At 41.6% G+C, this 17,766-nt stretch overlaps 1 protein-coding gene across 2 annotated transcripts in view; it reads right to left on the bottom strand.

Annotated features, from left to right (window-relative positions):
* The window catches only part of GLRA1 (glycine receptor alpha 1), a 31,358-nt gene extending 17,992 nt beyond the window's left edge, over positions 1-13,366 (bottom strand). For both annotated transcript variants that reach the window (XM_088447161.1, XM_088447162.1), the window contains exons 1-3: positions 13,325-13,366; positions 3,665-3,888; positions 3,329-3,411 (exon numbers count right to left, since the gene is read on the bottom strand). In XM_088447161.1, the coding sequence (XP_088303287.1) occupies positions 3,329-3,411; positions 3,665-3,888; positions 13,325-13,339 (322 nt within the window). In that variant the 5' untranslated portion in view covers positions 13,340-13,366. The remainder of the gene's footprint in view (positions 1-3,328; positions 3,412-3,664; positions 3,889-13,324) is intronic.
* Between the last annotated feature and the right edge of the window lie 4,400 nt (positions 13,367-17,766).

Below are 17,766 nucleotides of genomic sequence, written 5' to 3'. Positions count from 1 at the left end.
GAAACTGTTAATAATAAATAAATGTCGAGTAGAGAATGCCGATGCTGTACCATCATGTTTAAATTGTTCAAATGCTTGAAATAACATTACTGTCTATAACATTGTCTGTCAATAACATTCCCTGCTCAACATTATGCTTTCGGCAATGTGATTGTTGACATTCTAAATGCCAACCAATTATCTACCTCCCATGGCCGATCATGTGGAAAGCTGGGTGGCTGGTCATCGATATGATGCCATGATGATGGGTTTTATTTTTATGTGGTGGTCTGGGGCTGTAGTCCCATTATTTATCTGGCCCTGTGTGTAATATAGTGTTCCTCAACTCCAGTCCTCAAGTACCATCAAATGGCAGTGCCATAACTAGGGGTGTGTGACCGGTGCCGCCGCACAGAGCTCTGTGAATGTCACATCGCTGCCCCATCGGTCTTGCATTTGACAAGCAGGGTGCGTGAAACGGCACCCTACAGCCAGTAACACTGCTACAGACAGGCACCCTGCCATGTATACAGCTGGACAGAGCGTCTTCTAGACGCTTCGTGCACTGCCACACTTCCGGGTGCTGGCTGGCCCTGACCCCTATATGCAACGTTATGTCATGCCCAAAGGGGACAGGTCCAGCAAAGGGCACATTAAAGCTCTGTTACAGCACTGACAACAAGTCATGTTTTGGGGATGTCTTTAATCATGTACAGGTGAGTTAATCTATTTTGCTGGGTCATTAATTACCACACCTGCTTCCACAGACAGAAAGCCTCAAAACATGACCTGGAAAACATGAGGGTTGAGGTTGAGAACCAGACAAAAAAAAATGTTCTTCATAAGTATTAGATCGCAACTACTGTACATCTGACCTAGATGGCATGTTTGGCACAAGACAAACCTCCTTACTAGCTGTTGCACACAGCTTCGCCCACAATGAAATTGCTTCTGCCAACATATTTTTCTATTTGAGGTGTTCCATTTGTAATGCTTTGCAAATGGACACTGGGCCTGATTCTGACCCGGTCGCAAGCGCTGTGCGCTCGCAACTGGGTCGATGGTGGGCCAGTGTGCATGCGCACGATGGAGCCGGCTCTATCGTGCGCATGCGCGAGACCCAGATAGCGACGGGCACTCCGTTGCTCCGGGTCTCGTACCAAAGAGGGCGCGCTGTCGATGTTGAGTGACAGCACGCCCCCTTTGGTGGGCGGGCCGGGGGGGTGGCTGCCCAAACTGAGGCATTCTCATGTGAACGCCTCCGTTTGGGGGCGGCCCCACTGACATCACGAGTGATGTCAGTGGGAGAGATTTTGGCTCTCTTAGAGCCAAAATCTCTCTGGGGCTTGCGGCAACGAGACCCTACCACAAGGGTCTCATCGCAAGCCCGATGGTCTTGACCATCGCGACCATCTTCCTGGCCACTTGCTATAGCTGTGGATGGTCACCCACAGCTATGCGAGCGGCCAGGAGGCCATTCTAAAAATAAAATAGCCCGGCCCTAATTCAGAGCGAGCGCTCAGTCAGAGCATCCGGCTCTGAATCAGGGCCTCTGTCGCGGGAGTGGCCCACGTGGCCGAGAGTTCTATACAAACTGGTGGCCGTAGTGCCTTCACCAACCAGTCACGCCAATGTCACTGTGTGCCCTGTGCACAGACTGCTATGTAGCCTATCCTATTCACCCACCTCTCACACCAATGTCACTGTGTGCCCTGTGCACAGACTGCTATGTAGCCTATCCTATTCACCCACCTCTCACACCAATGTCACTGTGTGCCCTGTGCACAGACTGCTATGTAGCCTATCCTATTCACCCACCTCTCACACCAATGTCACTGTGTGCCCTGTGCACAGACTGCTATGTAGCCTATCCTATTCACCCACCTCTCACACCAATGTCACTGTGTGCCCTGTGCACAGACTGCTATGTAGCCTATCCTATTCAAGTGACCGCAAGCCCAAAGTGCCTCTCCCCCCCACCCCTTACCAGGTGTCAATAAATTTTGTTTTTGTTATTGCTCAGCTTTAACTTGATGGATCGAGATGAAACAAAGTGCAGGTTATTTCTAAGAGTTTTCACTACACAATGATGCAGCTTTCATTAAAATCGGTTCAATAGTTTTTGCGCCTACTTGGAACAAACAGACACAATGTTCTTATAATATGATATAGTTTTTCAATACACCCATCAACCAAATATTTGTATTGATTAACATGTATTTATAATAAAATGTGTAAAATGTATAATTTTTGACTCTATAGTAAGTCTTTATATAGATTTAATTTTGTGGAACATGGACACCTCAGCTTGACAATAATATATTACTCACATACTGCATGTAAATATTACTTTGGTAAATGTGGTAATTTGTATGGACAACTTTTTTAAGAATCAGAATGTGCATAGGCATAAAATTGATAACTTTGCCAATTAAAAATTGGATCTAGATCGGGCTGCACAATAACTCCTTTTGCCCATTATATTATGTGGAAGCAGCCAACATTGTGCCCCTTACAATTCAATCTCTTGGTCTGCCCATTGAACAACCAAATCTATCCACTTTGACCATCTACTCATCAGACCATATTGTCCACAGATCAAATCATTAAGTATTTGCACCAAAGAACTATGGGCCTGATTCAGACCCACTCGCGAGCGGCTGTACGCTCGCAAGTGGGTCGATGGTCTGCACTGAGCATGCGCACGACGGAGGGAGCTCCGTCGTGCGCATGCGCCAGACACGACGAGCGAAGGACTTTCCTTCGCTCGTTGTGTCCGATCAAAGGGGGCGTGCTGTCAATGTTGATTGACAGCACGCCCCCTTTGGTGGGCGTGCCGGGGGCGTGCCTCCCTGACGGGGGCGTTCCCACGGGAACGCCTCCCGTCAGAAGCCGGCCCACTGACATCACTAGTGATGTCAGTGGGAGTGATTTTGGCTCTGATAGAGCCAAAATCACTCCGGAGCTTGCGGTTGAAAACCTCAACCGCAGGCTCCGGCTCGCAATTTCGATGGTCGCGATGGTCACGACCATCGCGGCCATCAAAATGCACACTCGTATAGCCTGTGGGTGGTGACCCACAGCTATACGAGCGTCCAGGAGGACGCTCCATGAAAAAGGAGCCCGGCCCTCATGCAGAGCGTGCGCTCTGCTCAGAGCGTACGGCTCTGAATGAGGGCCTATGTCTGGTCAGCGAAACTCTAATAGTGCAATTACCAAGTTACTAAGGAAGTTAAGTTGGACTATTTTCTGATATATATGTCTGTTTTCTACCATGTAACATGTGTCATCATTATTATTTTTCTTAGGAAATATCAAATGACCCAAAGTTCAGTTTCCATCGACTTACAGCTCTCCAGTTGCATGATACAAGTCTGAACATCCATCGGAAAATTTTTCAGATCCATGGGACAAGCCAACGTCAGGGTCAACCTGCAAGAGAATCATTCACTGATTTTATCTACTGATTTTGCCTTGGCAAGAATATTAATGATTACATGTTGGGAGTTTACTGATATAATGTCCCCCATGAGCATTACAAGCCTCTTGTGCTTAAACAATTTGTCTGTCAGTCAATATGTACACAAAATATCAGCCCTGCCCACTTTCACAGAGATACGTATGGAATTGAACAGGCTCAAGTAAATATGACTTTTTCTGCTTTCTGAGTAGTATTTCAACTCACCGAATGCTATAAAGGACATTGCCATTTTTAAAGATTCTTAGTAGCTTGTTGTCTGTGGTGATTTCATGGAAATTTGCCCCTTTCTCATTGGCAAAAAAAAGATCAGGTTTCCAAATGGAGTCTAACATAGAAGGGTCCAAATCCAGGGAGTCGTCTGGGTATTCACTGTAAGCCAAGCGAGGGTCATTCCACTGCTGACGGAGGAAAATGTTCAGTCTATAATCCTATAATAAAAGGATAATAAGAAATACAATTAATAAAGTACCCTGCAACAACACTATAAAGCTTTTGTCACTATAAAGCTTTTGTGGACCCATTCATTTAGTTTAGCCACTGTAACCAACCTCCCTTGTGCCTCAGTGATTGGTGAGTTGATAAGATACATTCTTGTCAGCATAAGTGCAGCTCACATGTCTATTTGTCAGTATTTGGCTCACAAAGCTGTATGCAGTTGAGTCTTAGCTCATTTAAGAAAAACATAGCAATAACTGTGTTGAGATTCTGACTGAATTCAGTTGAGAGTTGGGACTGGCCAATATGGGAAGACTTTGGTGTGAATTGGTTAGTTTAAAAAAAAATGCATTGAAAAGAGGTGAAGACTTTTGTTCACCAATTTAAAATGGCTGTGAAACGGGTGTGTGAGAGAGAGGACAAAAATGAGAACCCAGAATGTCCATGATTATAGCTATTCACTAATCCTCCTACTCACAACACCCTCTAAGACATTTCAGGCTGAGAGAAAATTATTCTCTAAGACATGTCATGCTGAGAGAAAATGGTGCCTTTGGGAAAATGGCTGCGGGCAGGGGTTGGAGCTATGTCATCTTGTCCCTCCGTATGTGGTAGTGCTAATATGCCCTGTATTTTCAATTACCACTGAACCTACTTGTTAAATCCTTCTCGAGGCAAAGGTGATAAATGATAACCACCATAGTTGTAACCTTTTAATCTAACCAGTGAAGAGAAAATAACACTCCAGTTTTTATGTTCAGACTAGAGGCAAAAATAGCAATATAGTATGCTTATCACAATGTGATATTAAACATATTTACATGATGATGTTGCTTGTAATTCTTCCAATAACTCATTCATGTTGGCAAAGTGTTGCTTACAGTTGGGATTGTATAGCATTAACACATCAACATGACTCCACAAGGGCAGACTATAACAGATGCAGTGCCTGTGGGACAATGTGATTACTTGCTGAAATTCAAGGTCATTACATGGTTCTCCCAATAAATATTTTAAAATGGTAAGCAGTACACTTTGTTATTACTATGGATTATAAGAAATATAAATAATATTCCATGTGTAACACACAAATAACATTGATTATTAAAGAGAATCGCGGAACTTAGCTGATACCATCAAGACAGTTCAATAGTTGTTATTTACAATTCAAACCTATATATCCTCATGTTTGACAAGTGGGATAAGTAGACAACACAGTAAGTGCTTGCGAGAGAAGTGCTTGGTGATTTACAGCCACCAGATCCATCAGGTTCTTTGGTGTTTATGTGATATTGCTAGCTTACGCAAGCATGTAGAAATGTTCATCCATTTCTATAATGTCCTGTTAGTCTAAATTACAGTTATTTATAAAGAGTACTTGTTGACTTTATCAAGATCCTCTTTGGGAGTTCCCAGGAGAAGATGGTCCTGGTAGACGACTTGGTGGTGGGCCCATGATGAATTGAGGTCCCTCCCCTAGCTGTGTTTTGCTGGAATTCCTGGCTTTGCAACGCTGATGACTGCCCCACCCACTACATGGTGTGGTTGGTGGATGAGCAGAGAGTGGCCCACATTTCTGGGAGAGTAGGCATGTTTGATATAAAGGGCGGGATTTACCAAACATCACATCTGCAATGCCGTACATACCGCCAATTATTAGCTACATACCGGCGATAATATCACTGGTATGTATCTAGAAAATCGCAAAAGGTCAGCTCTCCCAGTAACAGCTGTCCTTTGCGATAGAGGGACAGGTCCTCCCGTTCACACAGTCCCTTTTGCAGCCATTTTAAATTGTCAAAATCCAATGTTTGATCATTTAGGTGGTAGTGCAGCTGTAAGCTTTGCAAACATGATCACAAAATACAGAAAAACAAGTTTTGAAACATCTCAGACAGCAGGCCGATTTTATTGTGGATTTTTGTATGTGAAAAGCTGTGTTTCTAATTCCTTTAGTCACCTTCCTTCAATGCTGAGTGAAACTGCTGACACACCAGTCTATTATTGACACACTGGTGCATTAGGTTAATTTGATTATGCTATCTTCCATTCTTATTAGGATTTGGCTCAATACTCTGTAAATAGAGGTGCGATCCATTAATGCAGAAGAGGCTAGCGTTAATCTAATTAACTAACCTAAAACCTTTTACTTCGATGTTACTTTCAGTACATGTGATCTAAGAGTGTTTATTTGTGGGCATACATTGCAGACAATATATAAAGTAAAAGCAGAAGGCTTTAGAGTACTTGGAAAGTGCAGTCTTAGCTGAATTCTGCCTTCCTAGCAGATTTGTTTCTTTCTTGCTCCACTTTATATTCTACAGAGCTGTTGTGTCAGTCCAATTGTTTCCAACGCACAGAACTGAGCTTATCTGTTGTTGTTAATCAAGAGCGACAAGAAAATAACAAATCTGCATAAAATATAATGGTCTCTAATGGTGCGTTTCCCCTTCAAAGAAATATCAAATATATTTTACTATTTTCTACTAAAGGGTGAAATCTTACGTTAAATAAAATTTCAGAACAACTTTGTAAGAATGTATACCATTTGTAGAAATTACTCATTGCATGCTGCCACATTTTTGTAAAGTCCAGCACACTGGCTGTGCCGCTACATTAGTTAAGTTCAAATTAATGCAGCTCAGTTAAAAGCAGCATGCTCCATCTCACGTTTTATCAACTTGATAAGTAAAAACGTCTGCACCTTTCTTGTATTTCATCTATATGGGCACGCATGAGTTGTTAGCCAGTGCGTCTAGCTTGACATTTGGTAACATGACCTAACTGTGTTCTCTGACAGGTGCCTGCTGCCTATTAAATAGACGCTCTTACAGTTGCTCATTGTCCGCTATATGATTCATTTGCTGTTGCTTTGAGTCCTGTATTTCTACTGCTTAGCTTTGTGCAGACCATGACTGGACCGTCAGCTTTGATACAGATTAATTCACAGAGGACCATTATTCAGGACTTTTCTGGCAGATGAAAACTTTACTTTCAGTTAAGGACCATTTTATTTGTTACAAAAGAACAAAGACTGGGCGGTAGATATATTAAGAATTGGGGAGAGATAAAGTGGAGAGAGATAGAGGTCCTCATTCAGAGTCGGTCATTGCGGCTGCTTGGTCGTAAGGTAAAAGGGGCCGGATATGCAAATGAAGTGCTCGCAAGTTGCGTCGTTAAGATGGGATCGTTAGCTGGACGTGCGAGGGGAGGATGCGGCCGTAAGACTAAAAATACGCCCCCTTCTCGTTCGCACTACACATCATCTCCGGGCACATAAGGATTAATCGAGACCATCGGGAACCATCAGAGCTGTTCGTAGAGCTTAAGGTTGACCATACCCTCTCTTAAGCACTACGATCAAGTCAGTGTAAAAACCTCCCATGTCACATGTGCCCTGACACTACTTAGTTAATTATGCACTCCCATAAAACGCCATTTGCATAGTCAGCACGCCTGTGTTTGGATCTCCACTCCCCCGTTCACAAGCACCTTCCCCTGTTACCACCCACAAACGCCTCATATTGTCACTCAAACTAACGACCTGGCTGTGTGCAAGGAGAGAGCAATTTCTGATCGCAATGCGCGTGCGCAAACTAGCTATTATGAACTTTACGCATGCGCAGTTTAGCGAACATCGGTGGCGTACGACCGAACGTTCGCAACGACCGACTTTGAATGAGGTCCAGAGTACCAACCAATCAGCTCCTGTCAGTTTTCAAACACAGCCTGTAAAGTGACAGGAGCTGATTGGTTGGTACTTTATCTCTCTATTTTATCTCTCTCCAAGTCTTAGTACATCTCCTCCTGGGAGTTGTATCATTACTGCAAGGAGACCTTTAAGCTTTCTCAAATACACAAACAATTAGGCGCTGACCTACTGGGTAAATATATCTATTAGTGTATAGTACTAATGCCGCACATTCACTACCCGACCCAGGGAAGACAGTACGATTACGACATCATAATTGTATCGTCGTTCCCCATCCCCTGCAGTACTTACACTGAACGATCAGTCATTCAGTGTAGGCACCCTCCATCATCCCCAAACATGGCCAATCTGTCGTTATCGGCAGATTGACCAGCATGTTCGGGCGATGATTGATTTTGGAAACGACCAGCGGGAGCGCGCATTGCTGGTCGTTTCTAACATTTGCATGACTCATTTTTGTGCCCGATTAACGAGCGATTAAACGATAACGATGTTGTTATCATTCAATCGCTCTGTTTAATCGGGTAGTGGATACCCGCCTTTAGTTAGCAAAAAATAACTCTTGTTGTATAGTGCTTAATTAGCAAGAAATTGACAGCTGTCCCTACACAGATTGGGAAATACTGAATTCCAAAAAAAATGTAACCAAAAGAATATAAGAGGATGTTGGAGGCGCTAGCCAAATAAAAAAATAGACATTTATTACATATAAAACAGCAAAAAATAAAACACAATAAAATAATAATAACATATAATAAAATAAAATGATCAGAATCCCAAAGATATAAATCTGTAGATAGAATACAAATAATAGATAAACCGCACCAGTGTATTGCTTACAAGCTTGTCTATATTCACTATGGATGTGTGAGTTTCTAAACACAGGGACAAGCCGTGACAATCATAAAATTGGAACATTGAGAATCTTCTCTTTTTAAACTAAGCTGCAACATCTTTGCAATAGATATATTTTTTTTGATACCAATAATTTTGCAACTTTATTCTGCAATCTATGGTTGCTAATGTCTATGTCATAGTTTTAGCAAGGTACTATGGGGTATATTTACTATAGTGCGGTTTTTAGAAGTGGAGATGTTGCCCATAGCAACCAGTCAGAGTCTAGCTACTATCTTCTAGAAAGTGCTAGATACATTTTAAGTAGAATCTGATTGGTTGCTATGGGCAACATCTCCACTTCTAAAAACCCGCACTTAAGTAAATATACCCCTATTTCTTGTGCTTATTTGCCAATTGGTGCGGTTTATCTATTATTAGTATTCTATCGACAGATTTATATCTTTGGGATTCTGATCATTTTATTTTATTATAGGTTGTTTATTATATTGCTTTAAGCTTTTTGCCTTGATCATCACAGTCCAACCCCCTTAGCCATAGATTAATTTTTTGAAGCTTTAGGGCTTTTGAATGATTTTTCTATTTGTTTAAACACGACCATAAGAATGAAAAACAATACTATCTGGACTGTAGTCTCTAGGACAGTGGTTCTAAAACTCAGTCTCAGGTCACGTTTTCCAGGTCACCCAGCAGGTGCACAGGTGTATTCATTACTTACTGAGCCATATTAAAATAGCCACAGGTGGGGATAATTATTTCACTTGCGATTCTGTGAGGAGACCTGGAAAACACGCACTGTTTGGGGTCCTGAGGACTGAGTTTGAGAACCTGTGCTCTAGGATGTGAATTACTGTACAGCTAGAATCAGAAAGTATCACAGGTTATTCCAAGCCTACTACTTAGTTCATTACCTTGCTTCTAAATATTTGGAGTCATCCATTCAACTATCCAACATTGAGAGAAGATTGTATAAAAGAACATGACTTATTACGCTACTCTGTGTTAACTCCTTTTCCTAATATGTTGAAATCTGCTCAAAACCTCCAAAGCAGATGGAGGTCTCACAATTAACCAGAGCCATAACTAGACTTTTTGGTGCCCTGTGCCAGAAAGAGCATTGGCGCCCCCCTATTTTTTTAAATATAGAAATAACAGACCCAAAAAAGGCCATGGACTCATGGGGAAGGGCCAGGGAAGAGATAGGGGAGGCCGGGAGATGCTGGGGATAAAATAAGAGGAAGTTACAAGTGAGAATGATAATAAACAGAAAATTGTCAGACCCAAACAGTGCCCCCTGTCCTGCGGTGCTGTCACACTACCCTTGCTACGGCCCTGCGATTAACACCTGAGGAAAGACAATACCTCCACTCTCAGGTTTTGTCTCTATTGTTGAAAAAATTGATCATTGCTGAAGTATATAGAGACATTTCATTGTCTATGTGAATCTGACGAAGCTAAACTAGGCAAGCTAATATTGTCTAATAAATCAGAAAAATTTGTTAGAACCAGTTGAAATGTCTTGCAGATGCTAGTGTAGGTTAATGATGTTCTTGATTGCACTTTTATTGAAAGTCTAAAGATTCCATTTGTTCCTCTAGACCAGTGCATGGTTTCCGTTTGTCTTAGTGGATATACAAGTGTATTCATCACTGGCTGACACATTTTAAAAGATCCACAGGGGGAGCTAATTATTTCACTTGTGATTCTGTAAGGAGATCTGGAAAACATGCACTGTTAGTGCTCTCTGAGGAATGAGTTTGGGAAACACTGGTCTAGATACTGGTCAAAGCATTCATCCATGGCTGCTAGATGACAATTATCACCTTTTTTTAGGCTCACTAGGTGAAGGGCCCCATGATTGTCTTACAGTCGCATACTATACTATACTACAATAGCCTAGCACATCAGCTCACTTTGGGGCCTATTCATCATTGGAGCATATATATCCTCCACTGCGTCCAACATCAATATTGTGTCCATCTCTGAATCAGGCCAAGAAATCACTAGTTTTTCCAAATCTGATCTTAAATGCTTCTACAATAATTGAATTAGGAGACAAATAAAAGATGGCAGCAAAAACAAGCACTTCTAATTTTAGGTTATGCATTTTGGGTTACTAATTTTATTGCCACTTTTCCAGGTTATTGAAAACTTTTAGGTAAATTTGTAGCTTTATGTCTCGATGATATTATGATTTTTTTCACTGTCTTTTTCTGAACACTAGAAATACAGGGGCCTATTCATCATCGAAGGCCGTATGGCCTACGATGATGAAGTTTTGAACTCGCTGCGAGGGATACTTAAGTATCCAACTCGCAGCGGGGGAAACATGACACCGGAGGAATTCATCACTGCTCTGGTGCGGGGACAACTGCTCCGAAAAGCAGTTGTCCCTGTGGTTAGTATCGCAGCTACAGAAGTAGCTGCATTAATTACCTGCTCCCCGTTGTCCCATCTACGCAAACGCGGCCTCAGGTCACGCATGCGCACAGCCACCGGGGAGGTAGTGAAAAGGCGATGGAGGGATCCGCTCAGATCCCTCTTCACATCCTCGGAACTCCATCCCATAGGAAGCAGTGGGGCTACGAGTACAAGCGCAGTCTGAAGATGCCGCTTATTCTCGGCAGCAAACTCCAAAAACTTTCAGTGTTCGGAGTTTGCTGAATACTAAGGGGTCCTATTGGACCCCTGATGATGAATAGCCTGGTAACCTAAATACGTGGAAACTAGCACTAGTTACCGGGCCATTTATCGTTCGATGAATAGGCCCCCTAGTCATAGTCATTCAAAATATGCAATTTGTCTCAGAAGCGTCAGACCCAGATTACGTTACTTCTAAGGACAGTCTTCATATGGATCCAATAAAGGCTCATGCAGTTATAGGCTGGACTGTGACTCTAAAAATCTCTAAAAAGGTTCTTGGGGTCTTTCAGCTTCCTCTGACATATCAACAAGGGATTCTTTACTGTTAGCAAAGTAATAGTTTGCTCATAAGTAGAGTTTGCTCATAACTCTTCACACTCATCCATGGAAACTTTTTTTCTGTGTTGCTGCAGTCAACCCAAATTAATTGCCTTCATATTACTTCATTCCATAGAAAGGTGGCTTACGGTTTGTCATATGAAACAAATCTGGGAAGAAGTTTGATCTTCCTTACATTGTGTAGTTTCCAAAGGCAGATACTTTATGGATAAAAATTGTAGCAAGATCCTGATTTCGAAGTTGGCAATAGAGTCTGACAACCCACCATGAATATCACAACTCTGTATACGTTCAGATAAATTGGGTCAATCCCAAATAAATTGGACCCTATGAGATTACTAGATGTATGAACACAAGATCATTTGCTTTATTTCTATCATCATCACCCAAGTTTCTAATGTCTTCCAGGTTTGGCTATTGAAATCAGCACTTCTCTGAGTCTACACCATCAATTTCTCCTTCTCATCCCCTCCTATTTATTATCGATGGTGGACCTGAGTAGGAACTGAAGTAATATCTAACCTTTGTAGCAGTCTTCAAAACCTAGTAGAAGAGAGATCTTGGATCCCAGCCAAAAATGTACATACGGATACACTCAAGAAACACTTTCATAATCAGTTTTGTATATAACCTAATTTAAAGACTCCTGGGAATCTTCACATGGGGGAGGCAAAATGGTCAGGGTCCTACCTGTATAGTCATTTAGATATGCGCATGCCTGTATCACAATCATTTAAGCACCTATTTGTGCAATGCATCTGCGGGACATGAGTTTCTGCTTGATTGCCATTATCGCAACATTTAATAATATGAACCATCTGTGTTCTTTTACATGCACAATTAATATCAATAGGTGCGCTCACCTTTCCCCCCCGTACAGATCTAAGTTGATGTCACCTGTGACCAGAGTCGGACTGGGGCATGGAGGGCCCACCAGGGGAATGCAGTGGTAGGGGTGTAACCAGTCTCCATAGGGTGTGTGGCCAGCCACCACAGAGGCTTGGCCAACCATTAGAGCAGGGGTTCCCAACCACGGTCCTCAAGGCACACTAACAGTCCTGGTTTTTAGGATAGCCATACTTGAGCACAGGTGACTTAGTTAAATCAAATTAACTGGGATACTAATTATCTGTGCTGCAGCCTGGATATCACTAAAACCAGGACTGTTAGTGTGCCTTGAGGACCGAGGTTGGGAATGACTGCATTAGAGGGTGCATGTTCTTTATAAATATATATATAGTAAATAATGATAATGCATGCATAATACCTCTGTTTTTATCTGTTGCTCTAAACCTCAACTTTCATTGATCTCTGAAATCCATAACCTTTGCTTTATCTGCCATTACCTTTGCCTGAAGATTTAGGATTTTATGTCTACTCTGATTCATGAGTCTGGATTGTGTGACCTTGCTTGCTGTCAGTACCGGCTTCTCCCTATGCTGCAGCAGGCCCCAATGCCTGCAAATCCCACCCAAGCACAGCTGCTTCAACTTTCTGTTTGCAAGCCAGCAGCATGACATATAGTTGAAAAAACACAGTAATCATTACTTCACCCACTGTTTTAAAGGCAAGTACCAGCTGTGTATTTTGCATGCTCAGCTCTACTTATATATTATCTCTATCTATATTATATATGTGTATGTATATGTGTGTATATATAGGATACAGGTATAAACAATAGTTTCAAAATCATGCACAGTATAAAATTGATGCAGGAGCAGAATAAGAACACTACTCTTAATATATGACCTTCAGTGCTCCTTCAATACAAATGGTTCTATCAATGTCTCATTTAGTTTGAGTGATATATCGTTGCTCATGCCAATATATAATTAAAAGCTGACACAACAGGGCTTTGTTATGAATGTTATAGACCTTACAATTGTCATGCACATGAAATGCTATCCGTATGAGAGAGTGCTGTTATCCAGCATGCCATTTTCATGCATGGTCGAGAGACAGATAGCTTATAGTGTTCAAGATGAATTCTTTTGGAAAGGTCACACAGTAATGAACTGCAATAAGGGCATTTGAGGAGTTTGCCTGGGATGCAGACCCACACCAATCAAACTGAATGGTGCAAGTATGATCTTGATAAGAGACTGGTGACATTAACTTGGTATATACTCCAGTGACTTTGTGGAGATGTATTTTTGATGAGAATGATGGTGTGCATATTAATTCTAGAAATCAGCAAATGTCCTGCAGGTTTGCTTCCAGGCCAATTTGCAAGATTTGACCATTAGTTCTATTTTTATCACACTGATTCCTAAATCTTTTATTAATGGTTCAAACAGAATAGTTGTATATAAAGATATTTCTATGATATACAAAATAATTTATAATGTACCTAGGTTCACTTTATTATTGAATATAGATTTTGTTGTTAAGACATTTTCATTTATAATGTACCTTTATTTGCTTTATTTTTGAATACAGAATTTGTTGTTTTGTTTTTAAAAAAAAAAAAACATTTTAAAACTATTTTGTTAAAATGTACTATTTAAATAGCCACTTTAATTCTAAATTCCAAATGTTTCAGAGAGATTGCAATTCCTAACACGCTTGAAGAGGGGAAATGAATAAAATCCTGACTGCTACAAGTAGAGCAGACTGGAAAACAAGGCAAAGGAGGCAAGCGCCCTAGGCCCCAAGGTGCAAAATGTGAAAGTAACAACTTATTTACAGCATGTTCTCATTCTCAATATAAAGGCCGGTACACACTAGATGATAAATCCAACAGCATAGCAGCTGATTTGCTGTTAGAAATGGAGTGACCGCGGCAGATCTCAGCGATATCTTCTGAAGTCCTTCCCTCTTACACCCTGGGGATCCTTAATATTTCCTGCAAATATTCTTTAATAAATAAGCCCTATACTATTCTACTCTAAGAACTTTTAACCAGACTAGGACCAGAGGTACTGTATACATTAGTTTGCAGATCATTTAAAAAAAATAAAAATAATAATATTAATGTTTTTTCAATAAAAAAAACTGGGGCACAGAAAAGAAAATATAATGGTGCATACACACGGTCAGATTTTGTTTCATATATGAACGATAACGATTCTAAAAATCGTTCAATGGTTCATATCTTTGACATGTGGGGAATGCATCGATGAATGATACGCGTTCCTGCATGTCAGATAACAATCTCTGAAATCTGATATGTTTGCAGTCAGATTTGAACGATTTCTTGCATTTTAATACTGTCAGAATTCGTTCAATCGTTCATCGTTGATGCAATCGTTCAATTCGTTGTAAAAATTGTTCAACGTTCATCTGACAAATCTGACCGTGTGTATGCACCATTATACAGTGGTGAAGGGAGAGGGAAGAGGGTTCATTTTCTACGCTAAAAAAAAAAAAAACCCAAACACACATATACAACTCAGAGGTACAATAAATCACTCAACAGAATTAAAATCTGAGCCACATCCAGAACATCAGGAATTACCTAGCACACAAACAATACAATGGAAATGGAAGCTGACCTCCCTAGAACAGAACTAACATTGAACTAATATACACACCAATCCTGGCAGCACAATCCACTTTAAGAGGCCCACTTTTCAACATGGTATTTAAGCCAGTTAAACTACTTCAACAAAGAAGAGGCTGCAGGGGAGTATGTGTGCCCAATTGTCATGCAAATGTCTGTGTATATTTACTTCTATAATTTGCATAGTGGGAAAGGCAGAGAAGTGCCAAAGTTGTGTATCTCTGCCTTAGTGGCAATTAGAATATGACTCATCACATATGTCTCACTGGATCAGAGTTCTTCCAGATATAAATGCAGTAGAGCAATAGCAAGGGTAAAAATCAATGCTACTCCTCCAGTCACCCGTTTGATCATTGCTTCAATTTCTGACCAGAAAAGTTTGAGGACTGGGCAACTATATGGAGAGTATCATCTAGATAACTGCAAATCATGTAACAAAATTAGAAATAGAGAGCCAATTGTTGCTCTGTCTCTCCGCTGTTATAAAGCCTGGGAAATAATTAGATGAACTTTCTGTATGGCACCTTCACATTCCGAAACCATTTGAAAAAATCTTTACCCAAGCTTCAACAGGCAGTGTCCTAGTATATAGTATACTATAGCACAGTGTGTATTATCTGAGGCCTGTCTGCAAAGTACAAACCCCATCTGGTCCTCTTGAATCATGCCGGTATCAGCGGTGCAACATAAATCTTTAGGTCTGAGTTTAATAGAGCAATAATAATACCCATGTCTTTAGCGAGAGAGTCAATAGTATGGCGGACCTCATCTTCAGTCCATTCAGCATTGAGTGATCGACTTCATGCTTGGTCAAAAGCCAGTAGATGGAGCTCTTTAAAAAAATTTACAATATCCATTGTGGAATGTTGGGGAGTAGTAGGGTGGGTCGGGTATGATCTGTTGACATTCATAACATTGACATTCATAGTTTTAACATTGTTTTTTAACGGTATGTTGTCATGGTCATAATGTCAACATTGCCCATGACACTGATGAAATGTCGACATGATAGAATACCGACATATCATCCCTGATGGCTCAGTGGTGGCTTACCTTGCTCCTGAAAGCTCCAGCAGCGTCTTCTGGGTCCCAGTGGTCATTTGACTGTCAGTTCCGGTGGAGTCGTCTGACAGAGCGACATTCTGGTGGGTATACCTGCCCTAACCCCTACCACCATCCCCCACCACCCACGTATACCTAACCCCAATGTCAACATTCAGACAATGTCAACATTGTGGTGTGCTGGTTTGCTCTTTTTTAGCATGCAGCAACATGAATGGTCTAACATTAGTGGCCGCTCATTGGCTGGGACCCACGTGGAGGAGCAGCTCATTGGCTAAGCCCACATGGGTCCCAGCCAATGAGCGGCCGCTAATGTTAGCCGCTGGCCAATCAGTCAACTCATTCCCACGAGCAGACATTAGCACAGTGTAACAGCATACAGAAGCATGTTGTCACACTGTATCAAGAGCCCGTATTGGATTTCGAGGGACATAAAGGTGAGCATTGGATCTTTTTTTACAGGTAATTCGATGGGATACTTTACGTTGACAAGGGGACATGAACATCTGGAAACAGGTGAGTATGTGTAAGTGTGTTTATGGATGCAATGAAGCTTTATTATCACGGTCTGTTGTGTGGTTTATTAACAATCTCTTTACAGGTGAACTACAGGTACCAGTGGGCCCTTAATGCCCCGCATGCTGGTACTTGTGGTTCTCCAAGTACCAGCATGCGGGGGAGGCTTGCTGGGACCTGTAGTTCCACTGTAAAGACTATGATGAAAAATCTAATTATTACATTACACCTAACACTATCAACCCACCACCCACCACCCAGGGGTGGCGGGGATAGCCCCGGGTATCAGCCTAGGCCAGGGGTGCCCTGGAAAGGGTAACCCCTTTATTGGGGGAGTCCCCAACTCCCCAGGGATCCCTGGCCTGGGCTAACTAACGGTCAGGGCTGATGCTGCGGCTGGGGGGCCCGGTGAAAGGGCACCCCTGGCTGTGGCATCAGTCCCCGTTAGAAAGGGTCCAGGGCTTGTTTGAAATATACAGGGTACCTCACGTCATTTTTTTTCTCCGTATATTTAAAACCAGCTCTGTCCCTGCTGCCTATTGCTGGTACTTAATTTACACATGTTTTTCCCTGTAAATTTAGAACCAGGACAGGCTGGAAAGCCCGGGGCTGGTTAGTGTTTTGGGGGGGAACCTCACGTCATTTATCTATTTTGTACAAGTTTAACACACAAGTAGCAAACACATATCTCACTAATATGTGCTGGCTGCTAGCTCGGGAGAGATTTGCAGAGAGAAAACACTGCAATCTCGGGAGAGTAATCTGCAAAACGAATTACTCAGGAGAGATATCTCGTTCTGCTTCACCATCAGCAAACTCGTTTAGCCTCAAATCGCCTGTTGGTAAATTTGCAAAAAAAAAAAGGGATTAAATCACCTGAATTTTGGTGAGTACAAGCGAGATAAATCACTTTGAAAATCGGGACCATCTCGAATCTTAGTAAATTTACCCCTAACTGTCACTTTACAGGCTGTGTTTGAAAAATGACATTTAGGAACTGATTGGTTGGTACTTTATCTCCATTCACTTTGTCTTTCTTCAAGGCTTAGTACATAGACCCCTAAATCCTGTACAATTCCAATCTAACAAAAGGGGGATACATCTGAACAAGACGTGGGAAGAATATCCGCTTTACTAACATGCTTTAAGGTCCTTTTATTTGCAAGCGCCAAAACTATTCCGCAGTATGACACATGGAAATGGAAAATATGAAGTATAGAAATGTAAATATAAAGTATAGTC

Source organism: Taudactylus pleione, unplaced genomic scaffold (genome assembly GCF_031769625.1).
Source record: "Taudactylus pleione unplaced genomic scaffold, aTauple2 ptg000422l, whole genome shotgun sequence".
NCBI lineage: Eukaryota > Metazoa > Chordata > Amphibia > Anura > Myobatrachidae > Taudactylus > Taudactylus pleione.
This window is presented reverse-complemented; position numbering and strand designations above follow the sequence as displayed.